The sequence below is a fragment of the Sus scrofa genome, chromosome 7 (genome assembly GCF_000003025.6).
Source record: "Sus scrofa isolate TJ Tabasco breed Duroc chromosome 7, Sscrofa11.1, whole genome shotgun sequence".
NCBI lineage: Eukaryota > Metazoa > Chordata > Mammalia > Artiodactyla > Suidae > Sus > Sus scrofa.
Window position 1 is genome coordinate 100,571,081 of NC_010449.5, and position 23,737 is coordinate 100,594,817.

The window sequence follows — 23,737 nt, forward strand, 5'->3', positions numbered from 1 at the left end:
TTCCTTTATTTTTCTTTTAAAAGAAACAGATCAAATGCTTGTCTTCCAATTTCCTTTCTTCTCCCTAGTATTGGTTCTTACTGATGTGAGTAAACTCAAAAAAAGATAACCATCAAATCTCTTAAAAGTTAGTTTGCATTATTAACTTATAATTATTATAACATTATTATATTATTAATTTGCATCATTAGGTTTTCTTTAAAATGCCTATTCCAGGAGTTCCCGTCGTGGCTCAGTGGTTAACGAATCCAACTAGGGACCAGGAGGTTGCGGGTTGGATCCCTGGCTTTGCTCAGTGAGTTAAGGATCCGGTGTTGCTGTGAGCTGTGGTGTAAGTCGCAGATGCGGCTCGGATCTCACGTTGCTGTGGCTCTGGCATAGGCTGGCGGCTACAGCTCCGATTCGACTCCTAGCCTGGGAACCTCCATATGCTGTGGGAGCGGCCCTAGAAAAGGCAAAAAGGCAAAATAATAATAATAAAAAATAAATAAACAAAATAAAATAAAATAAAATGCATAGTCTAAGGCTTTGTCTGCCAAGACTCAGTGGTCTGGTGGACTCAGTCTTCATTTTTTATAAGCACTGCAGCAGTGGTGCTCAACTTTGGCTGCACATAAAAATCATTTGCAGCGCTTTTAAATAATATCCTGCCAGAGCCTCACCCTTGGATATCCACTGGGTCTGCAAAACGGCCTTGACACTGGCATTATCACTAATTTTTATGCTTTCTTGTGTGTGAGCAAGGTCAGGTACCATCACAACAAAAGTAACTTTGATGCAGGTGGTCCATGGACAAAGTTTAAGAACAGGGGCTCAAAAAATACATTTTAACGTGGTCCTTATGAAACTCACTCCACCATCAAAATAGATGGCAAGCAGACACAAATATTTAGATGATTTAGCTGACTATTTACTTTTCTTTTTTTAGAGCCACACGCACGGCATATGGAAGTTTCCAGGCTAGGGGTCGAATCAGAGGCACAACTACCAGCCAATGCCACAGCCACAGCAACATGGGATCCAACCCTCGTCTGCGACCTACACCACAGCTCACAGCGATGTTGGATCCCTAACCCACTGAGTGAGGCCATTGATCGAACCCGCATCCTCATGGTTACTAGTCAGATTCGTTTCCACTGTGCCACAACCGGAACTCCCAATAGCTGACAATTTTTATTCTTTTAAATAATTTTTATTTTTTTCCATTATAGCTGGTTTACAGTGTTCTGTCAATTTTCTACTGTACAGCAAGGTGACCCAGTCACATACATGTATACATTCTTTTTTCTCACATTATCATGCGCCATCATAAGTGACTAGATATAGTTCCCAGTGCTATACAGCAGGATCTGATTGCTTATCCATTCCAAAGGCTATAGTTTGCATCTATTATCTCCAAATTCCTAGTCCATCCCACTCCCTTCCCCACCCCATTGGCAACCACAAGTCTGTTCTCCGTGTCCATGATTTTCTTTTCTCTGGAAAGGTTCATTTGTGCTGTATATTAGATTCCAGAGATAAGTGATATCATGTGGTATTTATCTTTCTCTTTCTGACTTATTTCACTTAGTGTGAGAGTCTCTAGAGTCTTAGTATGAGAGGCCAGGGATCGAATCTGCATCCTCATGGATACTAGCCAGATTCATTTCCACTGCACCACAACGGGAACTCCCAACAGCTGACAATTAAAAAAAAAAAAAAAAATCAATTCCTCTTCAAAAATCTCTCAAATCTTAAAGAAAATCTTAAGGATATCTAGTTCCTAAATGAGAAGAGTCCATTTATCTCAACACATATATGAAGTATTCTTATATCAATAAACCGCAATAAAGTTGATGAAAATCTAGAATCAAGTCTCCTAGACAAAGCCCTCAAAAACAGTTCTGGGGAAAAAAGTAATTCCGATCAGGTTAAGGTTTAGAAAGTTATTCTTCTTCAACAGACAAAACAGAGACTGGGCTATAAAGTTCACAAATTCTAAGGGATGAGAAGAAATGGTCATTCATCTCAGCTAACAGTACCTGAACAAATCAAATCATGGGGAAAAAACCTTTAAAGTCAAGTTTTATTATGAAATAAAACTAAGGTAGTTCACCTACTTCAATGTAAAAAAAAATAAGAATAACATGACCCACGGTACTTTAACTAGGAGTTTAGATCCCTTCTATCGTCTTACCACATCGTCCCCCAAATGAGGGACATCGAGTTCAGAGCTCCTTTCCTGTCCCAGGGACCATCCTCAAACTCCTTATTTATGTTGGGCATTAGTAACAACAATCTGCTGGATGAACAAGTCTACATTTGTTCAAAGGTTACCTTCCAGCCTGCTGCCTGTCGGCATCTTAACAGCCAGCTTCTTTCGCACAATCTCTGAACAAGATACAAAAAGGAAAGACCACTCTTGTGGCAAGAAATTTTTATTAGCACTTGGATGTGGAAGAAAGAAATGGGAGTGAAAAAAGAAACAGACCATGCTACAAAAGCTCTTGAGTATTCAGGATAGATTTCTGAAGCAGAGAGGGAGATGAAAGGGGTTACTGATCCATGGAGAGGAGAAAGGTAGGCTTTCATTTGTAGGGGTGATTACTCACAACTAAACTGAGTTGTTGCTGTTGGTTTTTATCTTGAAAATTCGTAGGCCAGATATCATTAAATTAAAAATAGGTTATATTTATAAAGTAGTCTATTTTAATAAAATGTTAAATGTCATTAATACAGTTTCAGACATAGAAGTGGATGGAATTCAGGAAAGTCACATTCTACTTGGAGACAAGATACTGAGAAACTGTCCTACGCGTGAGCTCAAATTTCTCCACCTGTAAAGTAGTCATACTGCTTGTTGCTTGCAGAAGGCTTAAGCCATTAGTTAAAAAGCCCTTTGTGCCAGATAATGAAGAGGCTTACTTGACAAAGGGAAAATCTTCCTTTTTCTTTTGTTGCTGGTAATTTACTAAAGTGTTTTATTCCATTGGAAAACATTCACTTAGATGGAAAGATTGACAAGATCTGAGTTTGCTTAAAGTAATTAGCTGGATTTAAGAATGTTTAAGGGGTTTGGGGTCGGGGGATAAGGGAGGAGGAGAAGGAAGGAGGAAAACCAAGAAAAGGGGAAGGTGAACAAAAGAATTTATTTGTGGCTCTGAGGCCTGTCCTTCCAGGAATCTTACCCCTACCCCTAGACTACAGGCATTTTCAAAGCAAGGATCATGCATTATTCATCTCTGTACCCCTCAACACCACACACACCACAGGATGCAGAGTAAACACTTGAGAAATGTTTGATAAATGAGAAATTCAATGTTTTGTTTTTTTTTTTAACAGTGTTCTAGGAAGTAAGTTACAAGAAAGGAGGGATCTAATTTGACTCTGAGCATCAAATACATTGCTAAACTGTACTGTGGCTAATAAAACTGTGTTCGCTAGGAAACTTGACCTTTATTTAGATGAATTTCCAATGGTGAAATACATTACCTAAAAGCAGATTCACAACAATAAAGAAAAAAGCAGAACTCCAACATTCTAAACTGAGAATGCACAGGAATTGGAGAGAAGGGAACCTAAGCCAGGCTCAACCAAAGGAAAAGCCTGCTTCCCAAAAATAACAAGTGGACATCAGCAGCCCTCTCATCCTACCCGCTACCCTGGAGAGAAGCAGGAAATTCTCTTTACGACCACCTTCCCCCTCTACCCCGCAAGACTGTTTTCTTTATAACAGTTCTGCCCCTCTGCAAGGAGATCTTGGAATGCTCCCCCCCCCCAAAAAAAAGCTTCTCAGTTCCCCTAAATTTGTTTTTGACAGTTTCTGGGATTCTCAAGGTGATCATTTAACACTTCATTAACAAGTCTATTAAAGGAATTAGTTCAAATGAGCCAAATTGAATTTTAATTAAACCTCAATCTGCCCAGGGTATTTTTTTTTTCCCTCCTACACCAATAGCCATCTGAATAGGATCTCAGCTCCTTTCAATACTAAAAAGTACAAAAAAAAGCAGTTTTCTACACAGAAAGTTGTTTCTGTCATCATTTTAAAATTCACCTAGTAAAAGGTACCTATCTAGTTAATTTTGTTACAGGACTGGCCATTTTTGGCTTGACATTCAACTATATAAGCAACGTACTTTAAGAACCCATCCATTTTCTAATATTTCTGCATCATGTGTGCATTCATTCATTCAGCAAATCCTTTTATCAAAAAAAAGCAAAGCCTTTTATCAAACGCTGCTAGATTTCAGCCACTAAGCTAAGTACTATGCTTGTCATTAACTACATCTTTGGCTAGAAATAAAATACATCAAAACACAGCTTTGGAAAATAGAAAAGCACAATTTTGGTTGCTTTGGACAGATGTTTTGCCTTGATTCATAAATAGATCTTACAGCTAAATTTCCACTAGTGGATATGAACTAGTGATATGTGATGTAAAATCTAGAATTTCAAATGTCTCATGTAATTTGTCAGAATTTCCCAGATCTCATTTTTTTCTACTCACCAGCCTGTTGTAACTCAATATGTCCATTCAAGATACAAGCACAATTCCCATCCACTATTATACACTGTGCTTCCTGGGTCAGATGGCGCTTAGTATCTAACTACTCATGGCTCTAGTCACATGTCCCTCTACTCTTTGAGGAAACTATAGGAATTGGAAGGGAAATGTGGAAAAGATTGGGAGGCAGAGGAAAGGAGTGCTTACAAAAAAGATGAAAATATTTATCAGTAATCAACCAGTCTATCTGTGTGTGTGTTAAGCCTGACTTTCAAACTTATCTTAGGCAGGATTTATTTTCATGCAAGTTTCTGTTGTACTCTGGAATCTAAAAAAAAAAAAATTTTTTTTTCTATTTTATTTTTTTAGGACTGCACATGTGGCATATGGAAGTTCCTGGGCTAGGGGTCAAATCAGAACTATAGCTGAGGTCTACGCCACAGCCACAGCAACACCAACACCGGATCTGAGCTACATCTTCGGCCTACGTTGCAGCTTGTGGCAACAACAGATCCGTAACTATGAGCAAGGCCAGGGATATAACTCGCATCCTCACAGAGACATTGGGTCCTTAATTCACTGAGCCACAACGAGAACGAACTCCCTAAAACAAAAATGTTTTGGAGTCTTCACTGTGGCTCAGCGGTTATTGAACCCGACTAGCATCCATGAGGACTCAGGTTCGATCCCTGGCCTTGCTCAGTGGGTTAAGGACCTGGTATTGCTGTGAGCTGTGGTGCAGGTCACAGATGCAGCTCAGATCCCACATTGCTGTGGCTGTGGTGTAGGCCAGCAGCTGCAGCTCCAATCTGATTCCTAGCCTGAGGCAGGTGCGGCCCTAAAAAAGACCCTCCCCGCAAAAAAAAGTTTTAATCATAAAAGAAACATATTCAACCTGGTAAAATAAAATTCTAATAGTACAAAATATTATTTAAAAAAAATAGACGTTTTCCTCATCCACCAAGCTACCTCCACTCCTATTCCCAGCAAGAAGTTCCCGGTTCTGTTTCTGGCTTTCCTCGTGGCAAAATTTAATACAGCAATGCTGAATGATATACTTACCCTTCATAAATCCTATCATCTGACACAGGTCATATCTTTGGCTGGAGCAGAACAGATGTTCAGGGACAACTCCGGTGAAGCATTTAATGACAAGCACATATTTGTATTTTAACTCAAGTCAATTTGCTTTACCTCTAAGTTCAATTTTAAGGAACTCCAGCTTCTCTATCCTAATTTGATTCTTAATGTTCTTCCAATGATTAGTAATCTCCACGTCTATATCATTAATGAGCTATAACACCTGCCAGTTAGAATGGAACAAACACTTCTCTGGCTCTGAAAGCTAGCTTATAAATGGTAGCTTCTGGTTACAAGAGGACTTGGTTAGAGACAGTAGTGAAGGTCAAACCATCTGTATGATAAAAGCATGAAGCTTTATCCCACTGAGAGAAAGTCACAGCATCAAAGATTACATTTATATATATATTTTTAAAATTATTTATTCTTAAATCTAGCATATTTTTCCTAAGTCCAATAATTCTAAGAACATTGGTCAGTTCAGTGTACGAAGATTTAATTCAAGAATAATCCTGTTTGAGTAAAAGATCTATCTTCTCCTCTTAAATGAAAAGATTTTGTAAGTTCCTGGAGTTTAAGAATGCAAATATAATAATGGACTAAATCACGTAGGTCATTAAGTCCTATACTGCGTCTCCTCAAGACACAAAAGTATTATTCATTTAATCATTCACTAAGTATATCCTGCCCACTATGTGCCAAACACAGTTCCAAAAGAAGGAATAAAGTGAACAAGTGGCCACAATTTCCTGTGTTTAAGGAGTTTATATTCTACTTGGGAAAGATAACAATTTTGAGAAAAATCAAGCCAAACAATTCCTCACTCTAAGGTCTTGAAGTAGGCATTATTAAAGATAAAGAGGAAGAATGAGACATAGGTCCCTGCCCTCAAAGGACTTCTAATTGAATGAGGAAGATGACATACACATGGAAAAACTACAATAAAAATCAAAATTTAGTAAGTACATGATATAGTCTAAATTGAGACAGATAATCAAAATTACCATAAAGGGGGCATATAGGGGCAAGGGAGTGGGAGACTCAAACTGTTGGGGTGTCAGATAGGCTCAAGGATATACCTCATAACATGGGGAATATAACCAATATTTAGTAGTAACTGTAAACAGAAGGTAACCTTAAAATAATCTTTTTAAAATAAAAATCTTATTTACATTAAAAAGTTATAATGAAAAGGCTTAAGAGATTTCATTACACATGTATATTTTAGGACTGGGACACCAGTTGCAACATCTAGCATATAAATCTGTTGATTGACTTGCTTACATACTGTGAAGAAAAGACTGTTCAAACATTAAGCACTGGCTCTGTGAGACAAAATTGTAATTGTGTAGTAGTATAAACTTGTTGAAACATGGCTTTTGGAAGAAAAAACAGATTAGCACAAAGATGTCATAAAAGACATAGCATTTCAATTTGCTGTCAAGAATGAACAGAATTTGGAGGACAGTAAGATAAGCATTCTGTCAGAGGCAACAAACTGGCTTAAAAAAGGGGACAGAAAAAGATGGTTAAACTAAAATCAAACCACAGAGGTTCTCAAACACTGTAGAAAGAATTTGAACTTTATTCTGTAAGCAAGTAGGAGTTACTGAAGACTGTTATTTGCAATTTCTGCATCCTCAGGCAAACAATGACAGAGCTGTTTGTTGGGGAGATTAACAAGTGGTACAGGAGAGACTGGAGCAAGGGAAAGGCAGTCAGGGGTGGAGCAGCAGTTACAGGGACAGGTGCTCAGGGCCTGGGGTCAGAAGGCAGCAGTGGGAGTAAGCAGAGGTGAGAGGCAGAATCAACAGAATTTGACTTTGACATGGGGAAAGCAGACTACAATTTCAGGCCTATGTAACTTAAAGCCAGTTTTGTATTTAGTGGAGAAGACAGAAAGGATACAATGAGGAAAAGCAGCATAACTTCCGTGCTGCTCTTATTAGTGATACATAGGCTGAATCTTAGTCACAAGGAAACACAAGATGAACCCAAATTGAGGGGATATTCTGTATAACAACTGGTCTGCAATTGTTATAAGTGTCAATGAAAGACTGAGAAACTGTGACAACTAAATGCAACATGTGACCGAACCACAGCCACATCTTTGGGACACGGGTCTGGGGAATAGACAGCAATAACATATCATGGTTAGTGACTGAAACAAGAGTATATTCATATTGATTAATTACATAATATGTTAGTGTAAATGCCTTGCTTTGCTTGGTCTATTATGGTTATATAGGAAAATGTTTTCGTAGGAAGTACACACTGAAGCATTTGGGATGATGGGGCTTCAGGTCAGTAACTTTCTTTCTTTCTTTTTTTTTGGTCTTTGTGTGTTTTTCTAGGGCCACACCAGCGGCATATGGATGTTCCCAAGCCAGGGGTCTAATCGGAGCTGCAGTCGCTGGCCTACGCAAGAGCCACAGCAACACGGGATCCAAGCCGTGTCTGTGACCTACACCACAGCTCACGGCAACACCAGATCCTTAACCCACTGAGCGAGGCCAAGGATTGAACCCGCAACCTCATGGTTCCTGGTCAGAATCATTTAACCACTGAGCCACGACAGGAACTCCAAGATCAGTAACTTACTTTCAAATGGTTCAGGAAAAAAAGTTTTTTTGTGCTGTACTTCCAACTTTTACGTAAGTTTATAACTGTTTTACAAATAAAAAGATTTTAAAATATTATGATGAGAAACATTAACTCTACCTTATGACTGCAGGTCTACTTAATGGAATTTAGGTATAAACATTTAAAATTATTGTGAGGAGTTCCCTAGTGATGCAGTGGGTTAAGGATCTGGTGTTGTCTCTGCAATGGCTCGGGTTGCTGCTGTGGTGCAGAAACTTCCTGGTCTGGGAACTTCCACATGCCACAGGCATGGCCAAAAATTAAAAAAAAAAAAAAAAAAAAAAAAAAAATTATTGATTTCTACTGTAAAGCAAAGGAAACTCTACTCAATATTCCATGATAACCTATATGGGAAAACAATCTGAAAAAGAATGGATGTATTTATAACGGAATCACTTTGCTGTACACTTGGAACTAACACAACTTATAAATAAACTATAATGCAATATAAAATAAAAATTAAATTGGAAATAATTATTGTGACTTTTTTCATATCTTTTTTTTTTTTTGGACTTTTTAGGGCTGCACCTCTAAAGATGTACAAATTCATGTTCTTAAAACACACAACACACGCACACAAATTTTTTAAACACAGGAGTTCCTGTCATGGCATAGCGGAAACGAATCCAACTAGGAACTGTGTGGGTTTGATTCCCGGCCTCATTCAGTGGGTTAAGGATCTGGCATTGCCGTGAGCTGTGGTGTAGGTTGCAGATGTGGCTCGGATATCGCTTTGCTCTGGCTGTGGCATAGGACAGCAGCTGTAGCTCCGATTCGACCCCTAGCCTGGGAACCTCCATGTGCTGCGGGTGTGGCCCTAAAAAGCAAAAAAAAAAAAAAAAATCTTTTAAACATAGTGTGTTCAGAAAAATGAATCTGAGTCTCGAATGGGGTAGAGGGTGTGGTAATGAAATTAGAACACACAGAAGGTTGTAATAGTGGTCCAGGGTAAAAAGAGATCAAAAAATGCTGTGCTAATTGTAGCTTATTTAAAGCATCTAGTCCTATAATTCTTTGAATGATCTGAAACTGACACATAGGAAGAAAAAACAAATAAAAAAGGAAATCAAGTTCCTGGTGACTCTTTGCTGCCTTTGGTCCCACTGGCAATGGAATTCTGTTGGTTTAGCATCCTACCAGGTAAGAGGAAGGCTTCTGGAGTGGGCCCCACAGGAAGGACTGTTTGTGATGAGCTAAGTTTATACAACAGAGAAATTAAAAACATGCAGGTAAATAAAACCATTATGACTTATAAAAATGAAAAAATATTATGTCAAAAATGAGCTTATTCAAATAATGCTTAATATCTATATATCTAAAAAGAATTAGTGAAGGACATGAAAAGAAAAGCAGCTTCTTATTCCCAATATTCCCTTAAATCAACATTAAATCTAAGACCAAGCACTAACATTACATGATCTTTCCCCCCTCATTTCTAAACAGAAATCCTATGTGAGATACCGACCACAAAGTAAAGTTCTTCAATTTGCAATGTCGCTATTATCATGTAACAGCCTCTTCTGTTCACATATAGGTTATGCTTTGCTTTTCCCACTCCCAATTTACGGTGCTATTGAAATTCACTGTGAGGCAGAAATATTGGTATACCTCTTATTCAAATTCGATTCTTTCCAGACAGATTTCTTCAAAATATAATCACGGGTACATTATTTTCTGTACCTTTTCATGAAATCTGAAAGGCCAATGAAATACCTAACCTATGTGAAACAGGCCACAAAGCTTGCCAGTATTAAGCGACCCTAAGAAACTATTCACGATTTGGGTTTGATACTTTGATAGTCTACCTATAGTACTATGCTCTGGCCACAGTGGCCTCCTTGCTACTGCTGAGCACGGAGTCACTACATCTCAGGGCCTTCCAGCCCTGGATTTTCACAGCTAAATCCTCACCTCCTTCAAGAGCTTGATAAAAATTACCTTCTCAGGGGCTACCCTATTTAAAACTGCAAACTGGGTCTCCAGAATTCCTCAATACCCACCTTCCCCACTTTTCCCCAAAGTACTTACCACTTTCTAGCAACTGTGTAATTTATTTCCCTTATTGGAAACTCCACAAGGCAAGAATTTGGGGGGTATTTTATTCTTTGATGGATCAGGAGTGCCTAGAAACAGCATCTAGCACACATGGTGGGCACTCAAATGTTTGCTGAATGGTTAATAAAACTGCCATTTTTCTATGGTACAGGAATCTCTGGGAGAAATACAACAGCCCACCATCCTCTACATCCCCAACACTCTCCAAGGATACACCACCTGCAAATGATCCACTTGTATGCCCACTGTCTGTGGATTCTGATTCAGAGTCTAACATGTAGCGAGACACTCGATGTTGTGGAATTAATGAAATTCAATGATCTGAACACAAGAGATTATGTTTCTCTCAAGGTAGGCCATTTCTGTTATAAAATCACACTCAGTAATTAATTTTAGACACCTTTTTTTTAAATGTCACCTTAAGACATAGTCAAAAGGCTACTGTCTGGCTCTACCTTTTTTCCTTCAAGAACAATGAAAAGACGCATTCAGTGATGCCATAAAAAAATAAGCACTACCTTAACCCACTAAGATACCCCCACACACACAAAAAAGAGAAAGAAAAAAAAAAATCAGGCCAAATTTAATTAAGATCAGGTAGCAGGTCTTACGAGAAATGGTTATTTATCACTACTTCTGGTTGGGTTTTTCTTATCCTCTATTTTGGGAAAGAAACAATATAGCCAGCAGGGGTTTATCATGCTAATTACTAATTTTAAAATATATAAAAAATTGGTGGTGGCAATTTTAAAAATGGCCACAAATTCTTTGACCTGCTTCCCACATGAGGTGGAGTCTGAGCCCCATGCACTGCAATCTGGGCTGGCCTTAGCGACCTGCTTGTTAGTAACAGAGCAGAAAGGGTCATGGGGTTTCAGCAGCTTCTGTGGGAACACTTGCTCTCTGCATTGTCCTCTCTGGATACCTGGTCACCACGCTGTGAGGACAGGACATGTGAAGGTGCTCTGGTCAACAGCCTCAGGTGAGCCCAGCCTTCAAGTCACTCCAGTTCAGGTGACAAGTGAGTGAAGAAGCCTCAAGGTGACCCCAGGCCCCAGCCATCAGAGTCTTCCCCCGCTGCCTGGGTCTTCCAAGCTCAAGCCCCAGACACTGTGAAGCAAGGACAAGCCATCCCTGCTGTGCCTTGACCAAATTCCTGACCCGTAGGATCTGTGAGCACAATAAGACGGCTGTTGTTTCATGTCACTAAGCTTAGAGGGTGGCTACAGAGGCAGCAGATAAACTGGAAAGTGAGTGCTATCCCAAAGCCCATATCTAATTACCGTATTTCATTTTCTCTTTACCAGTAGAGCCTAGATTTCATTATTTATCACAGTTAAGTCATTTACCCAGAGGTCAGGCATCACAGGGATCCATGCTCCGGCATCGGGCAAAGAAATTATCCAAGGTCACCCTGATAGTTGTTACCATTTGTTTTCTAGCCACCTAAATCTTTTTGTAGTTGTTGTTGTTGTTTGGTCACTCTACAGCATATGGAATTCTTGGGCCAGGGATCAGATCTGAGCCACAGTTGCAACCTACACTATAGCTGTAGCAACACTGGATCCTTAACCCATTATGCGGGGCCAGGGATCAAATCTGGGTCCCGAAAGTTTCAAAGATGCCACTGATCCACAGCAGGGACTCCTCAGTCACCTGTATCTGTCTGCTAAATAACAAGGCTGATGCACCTATGTCAAATAACTGGGTAAGTGCTAGCTACATACATGCAAATACATATCTGAGCACATACATACTTGAGCATATATATACATACGTATACATATATGAGCATATATGTACACTCAGGTCAAAGCACATTATTTCCAGAAACACTTTATAAGAAAGAAGATAACATAGCTACTGTTAACAGGGAACTTCTCACAAGACTACATGCTGTGTTCACGATATTAATGAATTATTTTCTTCCCCAAATAATTGATTTATGAAACTGAAAATGGTCAACACTTCCACGAGATAAGGATGTGTATACTACAGATCAGAAAAAATTTTAAAGTAAAATTATGATTTAAGAAAACAGGCTGGAGCTCCCGTCGTGGCTCAGTGGTTAATGAACCCAACTAGCATCCATGAGGACACAGGTTCAATCCCTGGCCTTGCTCCGTGGGTCAAGGAGCCAGCATTGCCATGAGCTGTGGTGTAGGTCGCAGACGCGGCTTGGATCCTGCATTGCTGTGGCTTTGGCATAGGCTGGCAGCCACAGCTCTGATTGAACCCCTAGCCTGGGAACCTCCATATGCCGCAGGTGCGGCCCTGAAAAAGACCAAAAGAAAGAAGACAAGCTGAAATCAATGAAAATCAGACATACTACTTCTTTCTTATTTTTCATTGCAAACCTGATCAATCTTACCACAAAATATAACTAAAGCGTGGTGGAGAACTCAAGGTTGATAGCATGAAATCATTTACCAGAGTAAAACTGATTTTAGAAGCATTAAAAAAGCAACAGGTAAGATGTAAGTCTTAAACTCACAATGAAGATACTTCAAAGGAGGGGGGGACTTAACTACGCCCCTTTTATTACAACTTTTCCATAGTCAACATTGCCCTCTAGTGATATTAAATAAAAGTCAAATAACAGAAAGCAAACATCATTCTTTATCATTCACTTGAGTATGTTTAAGTTTAGGGCATCTAGTTTGGACTACAAATCTCACTAAAGACCGAATACCCAGACACCTAAAGTCAGTTAATCCTCAACAAAGGAGGCAAGAATGAAAATGAGAAAAAAATCTCTTTAGCAAATGGTGCTGGGAAAACTGGACAGCATGAAACGAGAACACACCCTCACACCATGCACAAAAATAAACTCAAAATGCCTTAAAGACTTAAACATAAGGCACACCACCATAAAACTCCTAGAAGAGAACATAGGCAAAACATTCTCTGACATCAACCATACAAATGTTTTCTTAGGGTAGTCTCCTAAGGCAATAAAAATTAAAACAAAAAGAAACAAATACGACTTAACCAAACTTACAGGAAAAGGAAAACATAAAAACAAAACAAAACGAAACTGGAGTTCCCGTTGTGGTGCAGCAGAAACAAATCCAACTAGGAACAATGAGGTTGCAGGTTCGATCCCTGGCCTCACTCTGTGGGTCAAGGATCCGGCGTTGCCGTGAGCTGTGGTGTAACTTGCAGATGCAGCTCGGATCTGGTGTGGCTGTGGCTGTGGCTATGGCTGGCGGCTACAGCTCCTATTAGACCCCTAGCCTGGGAACCTCCATATGCTGCAGGTCCAGCCCTAAAAAGACAGAAACACCAAAAAACCAAAAAAAAAAAAAAAACCCCAACTATGTAATGGGAGAAAATAGTTGCAAATGATGCGACCGATAAGGGGTTCACTCTCCAAAATATACAAACAACTCATATAATTCAACAACAAAAAACTAACAATGCAATAAAAAAGCAAGCAGAAAACCTAAATAGACAATTTTCCAAAGAAGACATATGATGGCCAGTAGGCACATGAAAAAATGTTCAACATCACTAATTACTAAATAAATGCAAATCAAAACTACAGTGAGGTACCATCTCACATTGGTCAGAATGGCAATCAATAAGTCTACAAATAACAAATGCTGGAGACAGTGTGGAGAAAAGGGAACCCTCCTACACTGCTGATGGGAATGTAAATTGGTATACCACCATAGAAAATAGTTTAGAGGTTCCTCAAAAATTTGAATATGGAACTACCATATGATCCAGCAATCCCACTCCTGGACATATAGCCAGACAAAACCAAAATTCAAAAAGATACATGCACCCATATGTTCATAGCAGCACCATTCACAATAGCCAAGACATGGAAGCAATCTAAATGTCCATCAACAGACTAATGGATTAAGAAGACACGGTACATACATACAATGGAATAGTACTCAGTCATTAAAAAAAACACAAAATAATGCCATTTGCAGCAACATGGATGCGACTAGAGATTCTTATACTAACTGAAGTGAGTCAGAAAGAGAAACACAAATACCATATGATATCACTTATATGTGGAATCTAAAATATGGCACAAATGAACCTACTGTTTTGTAGAAAACAGAAAGACTCACAGACATAGAGAAGAGACTTGTGGTTGCCACAGAGGAGAGGGGAGGGGGTGGGATGGTCTGGGAGTTTGGGGTTAGGAGATGCAAACTATTACATTTAGAATGGATAAGCAGGGAGTTCCCATCATGGCGCAGTGGTTAACGAATCCGACTACGAACCATGAGGTTGCGGTTCGGTCCCTGCCCTTGCTCAGTGGGTTAACGATCCGGCGTTGCCGTGAGCTGTGGTGTAGGTCGCAGACTCGGCTCGGATCCTGCGTTGCTGTGGCTCTGGCGTAGGCCAGTGGCTACAGTTCCAATTCGACCCCTAGCCTGGGAACCTCCATATGCCGAGGGAGCGGCCCAAGAAATAGCAAAAAGACAAAAAAAAATAAAAAAAAAAAAAGAATGGATAAGCAATGAGGTCATACTATATAGCAGAGGGAACTGTGTCCAGTCTCTTGGGATAGACCATGACGGAAGATAATATACGAAAGGGAATGGATATATATCTATGACTGGGTCACTTTGCTGTACAGCAGTAACTATTGGCTCAACATTGTAAATCAACTACAATTTTAAAACAAAAGAACAGATTCAGGATGACCTTCATTATCTACCACATTAAGTGTTAAATCAGAAACTCTTTTAAAAGGCATTAAATCAAGGACAATTCAAGGAAAAGCAGCTTTCAAATGCTATGAGAATGAAACACTGCTACACAGTGAAATACGTCTTCGCATAAAATGATGCAATTCAAGAAGTATCCTCAAGACTTATCGCCTAAGACTTAGGAGGATAGGTAGGATAGTGAGATTAAAGCCTCATCATCTATAAACAAAATTTAACAGGAAGTGCGCTAGGCTAGTTCTCGTTTCGTTACAAACATGCCAAAAAGTGTCCATAGAAACCAAGACCTCCACACCTGCCAGCTCGGCCCACTAGTATACCTGACTCCTCATTTTAGGAAAAGAGCTCAAGAAAGAACACTTTTGGTTGCTAAGTACTTACTGAGCCCGGGAAACTTTCCAAGAAAAGACTTACCAAGGGTGGTGCCATCCTGCCCCATGATGCACTTCATAGAGGTGATGATCTGCTCCACGACAGGTGGCGACAGCGACGTGGCGTACACGGCACTGTGAGAATGTGTCCGCAGATAGTCAATCAGCTCCTGGGGAGTTCACAGAAGCAAGTCATTAGAGGCAACGTGTGAACTCACCGTCAATGTCACTGCCTTCCTCGCAGATGAAAGAAGTCTTGTCCCTCCAGCAGCACTAGAATAGGGACATCAATCTGAGACACGAGGTCGGCCAGCATGGTCAAAGCACACTATAAGCAACAAATGTGTCAGACACACGCTAATGGCCTCAGGCTTTGTTTTGTTTTTTAAATATACCACAACATGGAGACAAAAAAAGACTAGTTTTAAACACACCACAACATGGAAGGACAAAAAACTAGTTTTAAACACACCACAACACGGAAGGACAAAAAACTAGTTTTAAGTTTGGAGAACATATTTCATGTTATAAACAGATCTACAATGCTGAATTAAACATGAACGCTTTTGGATTGCTTTTTAGATAAAATGACTTACTTCTAGGTACTACAGAAAATATCATCTGCATCTTACCCTAAGCCTGAAAAGCAAAATCTTACATTCCTCAATAAGAGAAAGACAGCTCTCTAAAATCAACTTTATTTATTTTTTTGGTCTTTTGTCTTTCTAGGGCCGCACCCGCAGCATGTAGAGAGCTACAGAGCTACAGCTGCCAGCCACACTAGATCTGAACAGAGTCTGTGACCTACACCATAGCTCACAGCAACGCCGGATCCTTAACCCACTGAGTGAGGCCAGGGATCGAACCTACAACCTCATGATTCCTAGTCAGATTTGTTTCCTCTGTGCCACGACGGGAACTCCCTCTAATATCAACTTTAAAGATATTAAATATCCTCCAGACATACAGAGATTTATGAAATGATATAAATGTGGCAGAAATTAAATAGAAATTCACTGAGTCTTCCATGAGAACACTAAGCCTTCTCACTGAATTAAAAAAACCTGTCAGTCACAAAAATTTCAAAACAATCAGCTATATATCCCTATTCTCTGATACTTTTAAACTCCATTAAGTCTCTAAATAAAAATGTGCAATACAAGAAGCTTATGTGCCAGAACCTGAACACAGGAGCACACAATGCACCTAGAAAAGTGTATCATTTCAAAATTACTAGAAATTGTGCAACTTTCCCCCAAAAAACAAATATACTGTACCTCAATGACCTCCCAGAGTATTATTTTTCTATCCTTTGGCTTAGCAACAAATTTTACCAAAAAGCAAGCAATTCTCCCAACTGAGCCTGGCCCCATTAATAAAAATTTGACGTAAAAATCTATCAAACTTGACTAAAACCACTGATAATAGGGTTTCTCTCAAAGGTAATCAATTATTAAGAGAAAGTCCATGATTTAAGACTCCCTATGTCAAATTTTAAAAAGGAATTTAACAACATTGATGAGCACCAACCATGTACACATACTTGACATACACTGGTTTTTTTCTTAATTCTACAGAGAATTTTTAAAAATAAAGGCTTTATTGATATACAATTCCCCTACCATAGTATTCACTTTCTTAGAGTGTGTAATTCAGAATATTCACAGCTGTGCAACTTTCATCACTATCCAATCTTAGAACACTTTCATTACCTCAAAAAGAAACCCCACCCCCATGAGCAGTCTCACCTTCCACTTCCCTCATCTCCTCAGCCCCCAGCAACCACCAACCTACCTCCTGTTTCTGATTTGCTATTCTGGGTATACAATGTAAAATAAATACTACAATATGTGATGTTTGAAACAGACTTCTTTTGTTTAATACAATACTTTCATTTGATGTTGTAGCATGGACATACATTATTTTTTAAACCCTTACTATAATCTCACAAGCTAGGCATATGTACCTCTGGTTTACTGATAAGGAAACCGAAAGGTTACACACTTTGCCCAAGTCTCATAAAGTTAAGGAAATACTCAAACCTAGAGCTCTGCCTCCATGGCTCAACCATTTCCACCACGTCACATTGATTCTCAAATGCTTCAAAGTTCATTATGTAATTTTCAAACTGGAAAAGAACAATGTTTTGTAGTACACCAGAGCTAGCAAAGTAATCTTTTTTTCTTCCTGTCTTAATGCTCACCCAAGATGCATTTGAGTGCAAGGACAGGAAAAGAAATGGGTCTTCTATCCCCACTGGCTCCCATGACAGCCACACTACTTTTGAAACAGTGAGCACAACTCAAACCCAGTAGAAGACTGGCGAACAGGCAGCACCGCTGTGTGCTCTGTCATACAAGAGGGTATTCTGTACTCAGTCCAGCATGCAGTTTAGAAAGAAGCTCCAATAAGAAAACAACAAACAATGAACAGAATCAGCCTTTAGCTTATCAGTCACTCACCAGGCAGCTGAAGTGTGAAGCCTGCTGGCACCATGAGCCTAAGCCACAATTTAGGATCTCCACATTCAAGTTCAAGACTCGATTTGCTAAACATGAGTAACCAAATCTAAATCTAGTAGCCAGTATCTTTACAAACCTTAACTTTCCATTCTCGGGGCCCATTTACCTTCTTGCCTCCAATGTATCCTCCAGAAGCACCAAAGCTCTTTGTAAATGTTCCCATCATAATGTCCACGTCCTCAGGATCCAGGCCGAAGTAGTCCACCACACCTCGACCTGTGGGGCCCAGAGCCCCAATGCTGTGAGCTTCATCTAGATACAAGTATGCCTTGTATTTCTTCTTAAGGGCAATCACTTCAGGAAGGCGAACAATAGATCCCTCCATGCTGGGAAAACAGGGTTAAAAATACACTGAGACGTCTTAAACTCTCAAAATTAGGATTTGGCCACTTTATTTTTATTAATTTTTTAAGTTTATTGCTTTTTTAAAATGGTCTGACAGGAGTTCCTGTCGTGGTGCAGTGGTTAACAAATCTGTCTAGGAACCATGAGGTTGTGGGTTCGACTCCTGGCCTCACTCAGTGGGTAAAAGATCCAGCGTTGCCGTGAGCTGTGGTGTAGGTCGCAGACGCGGCGGCTCAGGTTCCGAGTTGCTGTGGCTCTGGCGTAGGCTGGAGGCTACAGCTCCGATTAGACCCCTAGCCTGGGAACCTCCATATGCTGAGGGAGCGGCCCTGGAAAAGGCAAAAAGACCAAAACAAAACAAAACAAAACAAAAAAATGGTCTGACAACTCTTCCTGGGGTTTTAAACTGACAAAGATAGATGGATGCCATGGCTAGGCAGATGTCTAGAGGAAAGGAGACTGGATCTTTTAAAACAAACACCAGAACACAAGTGACCTCAATTCACGACAGAGGGATAGAGGTCACAGCAGAGCTTCTAAAGCTTTTAAGTACAGGGAACATTAGACTTTGCATTACATTGCGTGTGAACTAGGAAGTAAGAGAATACAAGCAAGGGCTGCGAACAGAGGAGCAAAATAAAATACTTCTTAAAATTAAACAGCATGTAATTTGTTCTGACATATTAAAAAACATATTTCAATTCTTGCCCCTCTGTATAAACCTCCTCTACAAGCAGTGGAAAAATAAAGGACCCAAATAGAAGAGGGATTTGGAGACCATATAGCATGATGGAGAGAATGAAGAAGAGTCAGGTATTTTAACAAGTCAGAAACCCTGTCTCCTTAGTTTCCGGAGGGATCTAGATGAGTATTCCCTTCAGCTTAAAACTTCTGACTTCAGGGGGCAAATCAGACCTAAGAATAATAAACCTGGAGTTCCCTGGTGGCTCCATGTATTACGGATCTGGCATCATGGCAGTGGTTGGAGTTGCTACTGTGGGCGCAGGTTCGATCCCCAGCCCAGGAACTTTCACATGCCGAGGGTGCAGTGAAAATAATAATAATAACAACAACAACAACAACAACAACAATAATAATAATGCAGGATTACCTATATATTCCCTCCACAAGGATTAGAATTTTCTTCCAGGGCCTTCGTGTCCGAGGCTGACCATAAACAATGGCATCCTTCAACAGCTTCTCTAGGCTTTGCATATCTATAGCAAGCAAAAGAGAATTTCAGCACAAAGTACCCTCCTCTTTCCTAACTTTATTTCAGAAATGGAAATATACTTTTCTTATTCAGGAAGTGTGTCTCAGATAGCAAATGATATTCACATAATTAGAACTGGGCAGAAAGAGGGCAAAATGGGTAAGCTACTACTAGGTTGAATTAAAAGCTCATCTAAAATGTAACAAATGTTCAAAACCACAGAAACTACTAAATTAGTGTAGCACGGCCAATTCAGTTGGTTAGCATGTTTATGAAATGACCAATGTTCCATGTGAAGTACCTTGCCGTTCAATTAGCTTTTTTTGTATTTATAGAATCAAGTGCGTCTTTAATCCTAATGAGTCATTCAGAAGTAAATGCACAAAGAAGGCTGAGCAAGAAAGTGTGAATAAACTACTACAGATGCACACACCTCCTAAAAAGCAAATATGGGGGAAAAGCTTCAAGATGCACACTCCACTTCCTTTCACCAAGGATGTATTCAATAAAAGTCTGTTAGACAGCTTTATCTGGATAGTGGGTTAAAAATACACCACCCTGGGGGTGCATGAATCTACGTATTAAGCAAGCTTAGCAATCAGGTGAGACTGTTTCATGTTTGACTTGAACTGTCCACAACCGAGTTCTTATGGCTCTGTCGGTCCTTATAGTAGTTAAGAGGCCTAGGAAACATTTGGTGGGTACTACCATTAATGAGGAGCATAATTTTCCTACTAAAGACAAATGCTTTGAAGACCACTGTTACCACCACTGCAGACTTCATTCTTAAACTATCTGTCCTGAAATAATGCCCTTAAGAACCCACCCCCAAATCTATGTAACATTAAGCCTGAAGTGTATTTATCAGGGGTGGGAAGCACCCTATCATATTCTTTACTGCTCATTACTGAAGGAAGGGGTTACAAAGTTACATGATCTGTTCTTTTCATAAAAGGACCTTGGTAGAAAAGAGAAGTAAGTAATAAATACATATACCACAAACAAAAATTCAATGGCCAAAAGTTGTGACTGTGTTTTCACCCTCAGTTATTCATAACAAAACAATCTCTCTGCTATCTAACCCAGAGATAGGAGGTGCTCCCACAAAGGAACAAGTCCACTGTGAAGCTGTCAGTCCTGCTGCAGAGGGCAACGTGTGACAATCGGCAGGAGACAAACAAAAAAGGACTCATTGTTTTAGTTTCCTCTGTTTATATACAAAAAGGAAGAGAAACATAAATATTGATTCAAAATTTCAGATGAAAGGAATTACCTATGGAATGCTTGACCGTATTATCTACTTAGGAAAAAAAATTCAGCATCTCATTCATAGCATGCCCCCCAAATTCCATGTAAATTAAAGATTTAGATTAAAAAATATACCACAGAACTACCAGAAGAAAAGATAAGAAATAACCTTAGGATCTTAGAACGGGAAAAGCCATTACACAAAATCCAAACAAAAGTCCTAAGACAGTAAGTGTGACAACATAAACATTTTAATAAGTCTGCACAGCAAGACACTAAAAACAAAGTTAAAAATAAAAAAATACTGCAACATAAAAGAAAGCATAATCAACATAAAGGGCTCTTATGATCAGTAAAAAGAGAAACAGCTTGATAATGGTCAATTTTCAAAGAAACACAAAGACAAAAAGTTGCTCAACCTAATAAAAAAAAATTAACACAACATTGTAAATCAACTATACTTCAACTAAAGTTAATTAAATAATTAATCAATATGACATTGGACTTATTACATTAGAAAAGGTTTAAAATGATGCATAATGGGCTATGCTGGCCTGTAAGTACAAACAGTCACTGTTTTTGAGTTGAGTTGTTCAGTAAAAATTTGGACTATGCTTGGAAGGAATTTGGAAAAGCATAAAAAATTTATACCATTTTACCATTTGAAGACTGCTGGGAACTTATCCTAAGGTATTAGACCAATGAGCAAAAATCTAAATGTATGCAGTACTGTTTCTAGCAGAAAAATTTAGAAACAACCCTGATGTTTAAACCGAAGGATGGACTGAATGAGGGCACCTCCAGACACTGCCTGCCACCCTGCCATTTGGGAGGGGAACAGTCACATGTACTGCCAAAGTTCCCACTGTGTTTAATAAACCCCATTGACATAAAACAAAATACTGTATATATCGTTTTCACTGTAAAACATTTCAGACAAGATAAAGACAAAAGGAAGGAAGAAAATCATTACCATCCATAAACCTTCCATCTAGAAGCGAAGAGCTTATATTGGGATTTGCTTTTTGTAGACTATTATTTGTACATGTACACATTTTGATAAAAGATCATATTAAACAATGTGATAATCGTTCCTCTCTACATGTTATTGGAAAGTTATGCATTTTCATTATAAGTGATTATTTTAATCCACAAAGGCATTTCCACTTAGGGAGAAAGTTTTGGTTTAGCGCCACCTTTCTTTGTGCTTTTACGGCACCTGTTCATATCTGTATTTTAGTATCTATCTGTTGTACTCTAACTACTGGTTTGTCTACAGCCTCTTCAGCAACCAATCAGAAATCCCTGGGATCAGGGAACCTGCTTTATTCACCTCAATACCCCCACTGTTAAAGCAAGGCACACTATAGGCATTGAGTAAATGCATACTGAACAAGTGACTTGTAAACAAAGGAAGATGAAAAAATTCAAAGTCAAAAAAGAAGACTATTTTACCAAAATGTTAAGTACCAAAAGGTTTCCCTCTTTATTTTTATTACAGTGAGGAAGATAATAACTTTTAAAAGACAGGATGGAGAATGTTGAACTGGACTGAGAATGTTGGATGGAGACTATTGAACTGGATGGAGGTCCCGTTGTGGTTCCGCGATAATGAACTCAACTATTATCCATGAGGACGCGGGTTCGACCCCTGGCCTTGCTCAGTGGGTTAAGGATCCAGCATTGCCAGGAGCTGTGTTATAGGTCCCAGATGCAGACTGGGTAACATTTTACTTTTTTTTTTTTTGAGGGCTACACCCACGGCACATGGAAGTTCCCAGGCTAGGGGTCTAATTGAAGCTACAGCTGTCTGCCTACACCTACTCCATCCACAGCAACGCCATCCACAGCAATGCCAGATCTGAGCCGTGTCTGGAACCTACACCACAGCTCAGGGCCAACGCCAAATCCTTAACCCACTGAGTGAGGCCAGGAATCAAACATGCAACCTTATGGTTCCTGGTCAGATTCATTTGTACTGCGCCATGACAGGAACTCCTGGACAACATTTTAAATGTTGCTACTTCAGCTTCATTGATATTGTCTATTATTAATTTAACTAATGTTACCATTGCCACTAACACAAAGAATAGTAAAACACTAAGGCCAGCAGTGAATTCCACAACAAACTCACTGTTGTGTTTGAAGATTCGAATGGTTGCTCCTGAGAGTCTGGCTCCCAGAACCAGTGACGCATGGTTTAGTTCATCACTCAGAATTAGGCAACCCTGCAACACCACAAGCACAGGAAGGTAAGAAACTGGGGAGGAAAAGTTTAGTTACACAAACTACCAAATACTCATATCATTAATAATTATATCTTATTAAAGGAAGCTTAAACAATGGCAAAGCTGTCAATGTGCTCTGAAACCTTTATTTTAATGTAGTTACTTCAACATTTGATTATTTTTTGCATGCTCTAACTTGCCCCATCTTTTTACTTTTTAACCTGTCTATGTCTTTATATTCTAAGCAGGTTTCTGGTGAAGCCTACTTAATTTTACTTAACCCGACAACCCCTGTCTTCTAATTGATACATAACCAATTATATTTAACATGATATCAATATCAGTATCATTGTTTCAATCTCTCCTCTTGCTTTTTGTTTTCTATTTGTCCTTTCTATTCCCTGAGGAACTACACACTTTTGTAACTGCAAAAGACTTTAGAGTTAACCTAGCCCTAGTACCTCATTTTACAAAGGAAGTGAGAAAGGTAGTGACATGCTCCTAGTCATACAGTAAAACCAACTAAAAAAATCTCAGGTCTTCTGCTCATGAAATCACTGATTTTTCAATATACCATGTGTAGATATCAAAGCTAAAATGAGATGTGCAGAGTCCTAAGGGACCTTTCAAGCTGACAGCGCCAATTTGCTAAAATGTAATTTACATTTATCTCTTATCTCTTCTACTGTCCTCTCATAAACTCTACTGAGAGAAAACAAAATACATCCATACATATATCTTATATTATTTTTAACTTATTAATTCATATTATGATTTTTAATCTATGTTATTACCTATACTATACCCTTAGACACATAATTTGTTCATATACCTCTGAACAGTGTGCATTAC

At 39.2% G+C, this 23,737-nt stretch overlaps 1 protein-coding gene across 1 annotated transcript in view; it reads right to left on the reverse strand.

Annotated features, from left to right (window-relative positions):
- Positions 1–23,737, reverse strand: part of SPTLC2 (serine palmitoyltransferase long chain base subunit 2) — a 93,614-nt gene that overhangs the window by 25,721 nt on the left and 44,156 nt on the right. Inside the window, exons 6-9 of the mRNA XM_021099554.1 lie at positions 22,792–22,885; positions 19,308–19,413; positions 17,958–18,177; positions 15,373–15,499 (exon numbers count right to left, since the gene is read on the reverse strand). Of these exons, the coding sequence (XP_020955213.1) occupies positions 15,373–15,499; positions 17,958–18,177; positions 19,308–19,413; positions 22,792–22,885 (547 nt within the window). The remainder of the gene's footprint in view (positions 1–15,372; positions 15,500–17,957; positions 18,178–19,307; positions 19,414–22,791; positions 22,886–23,737) is intronic.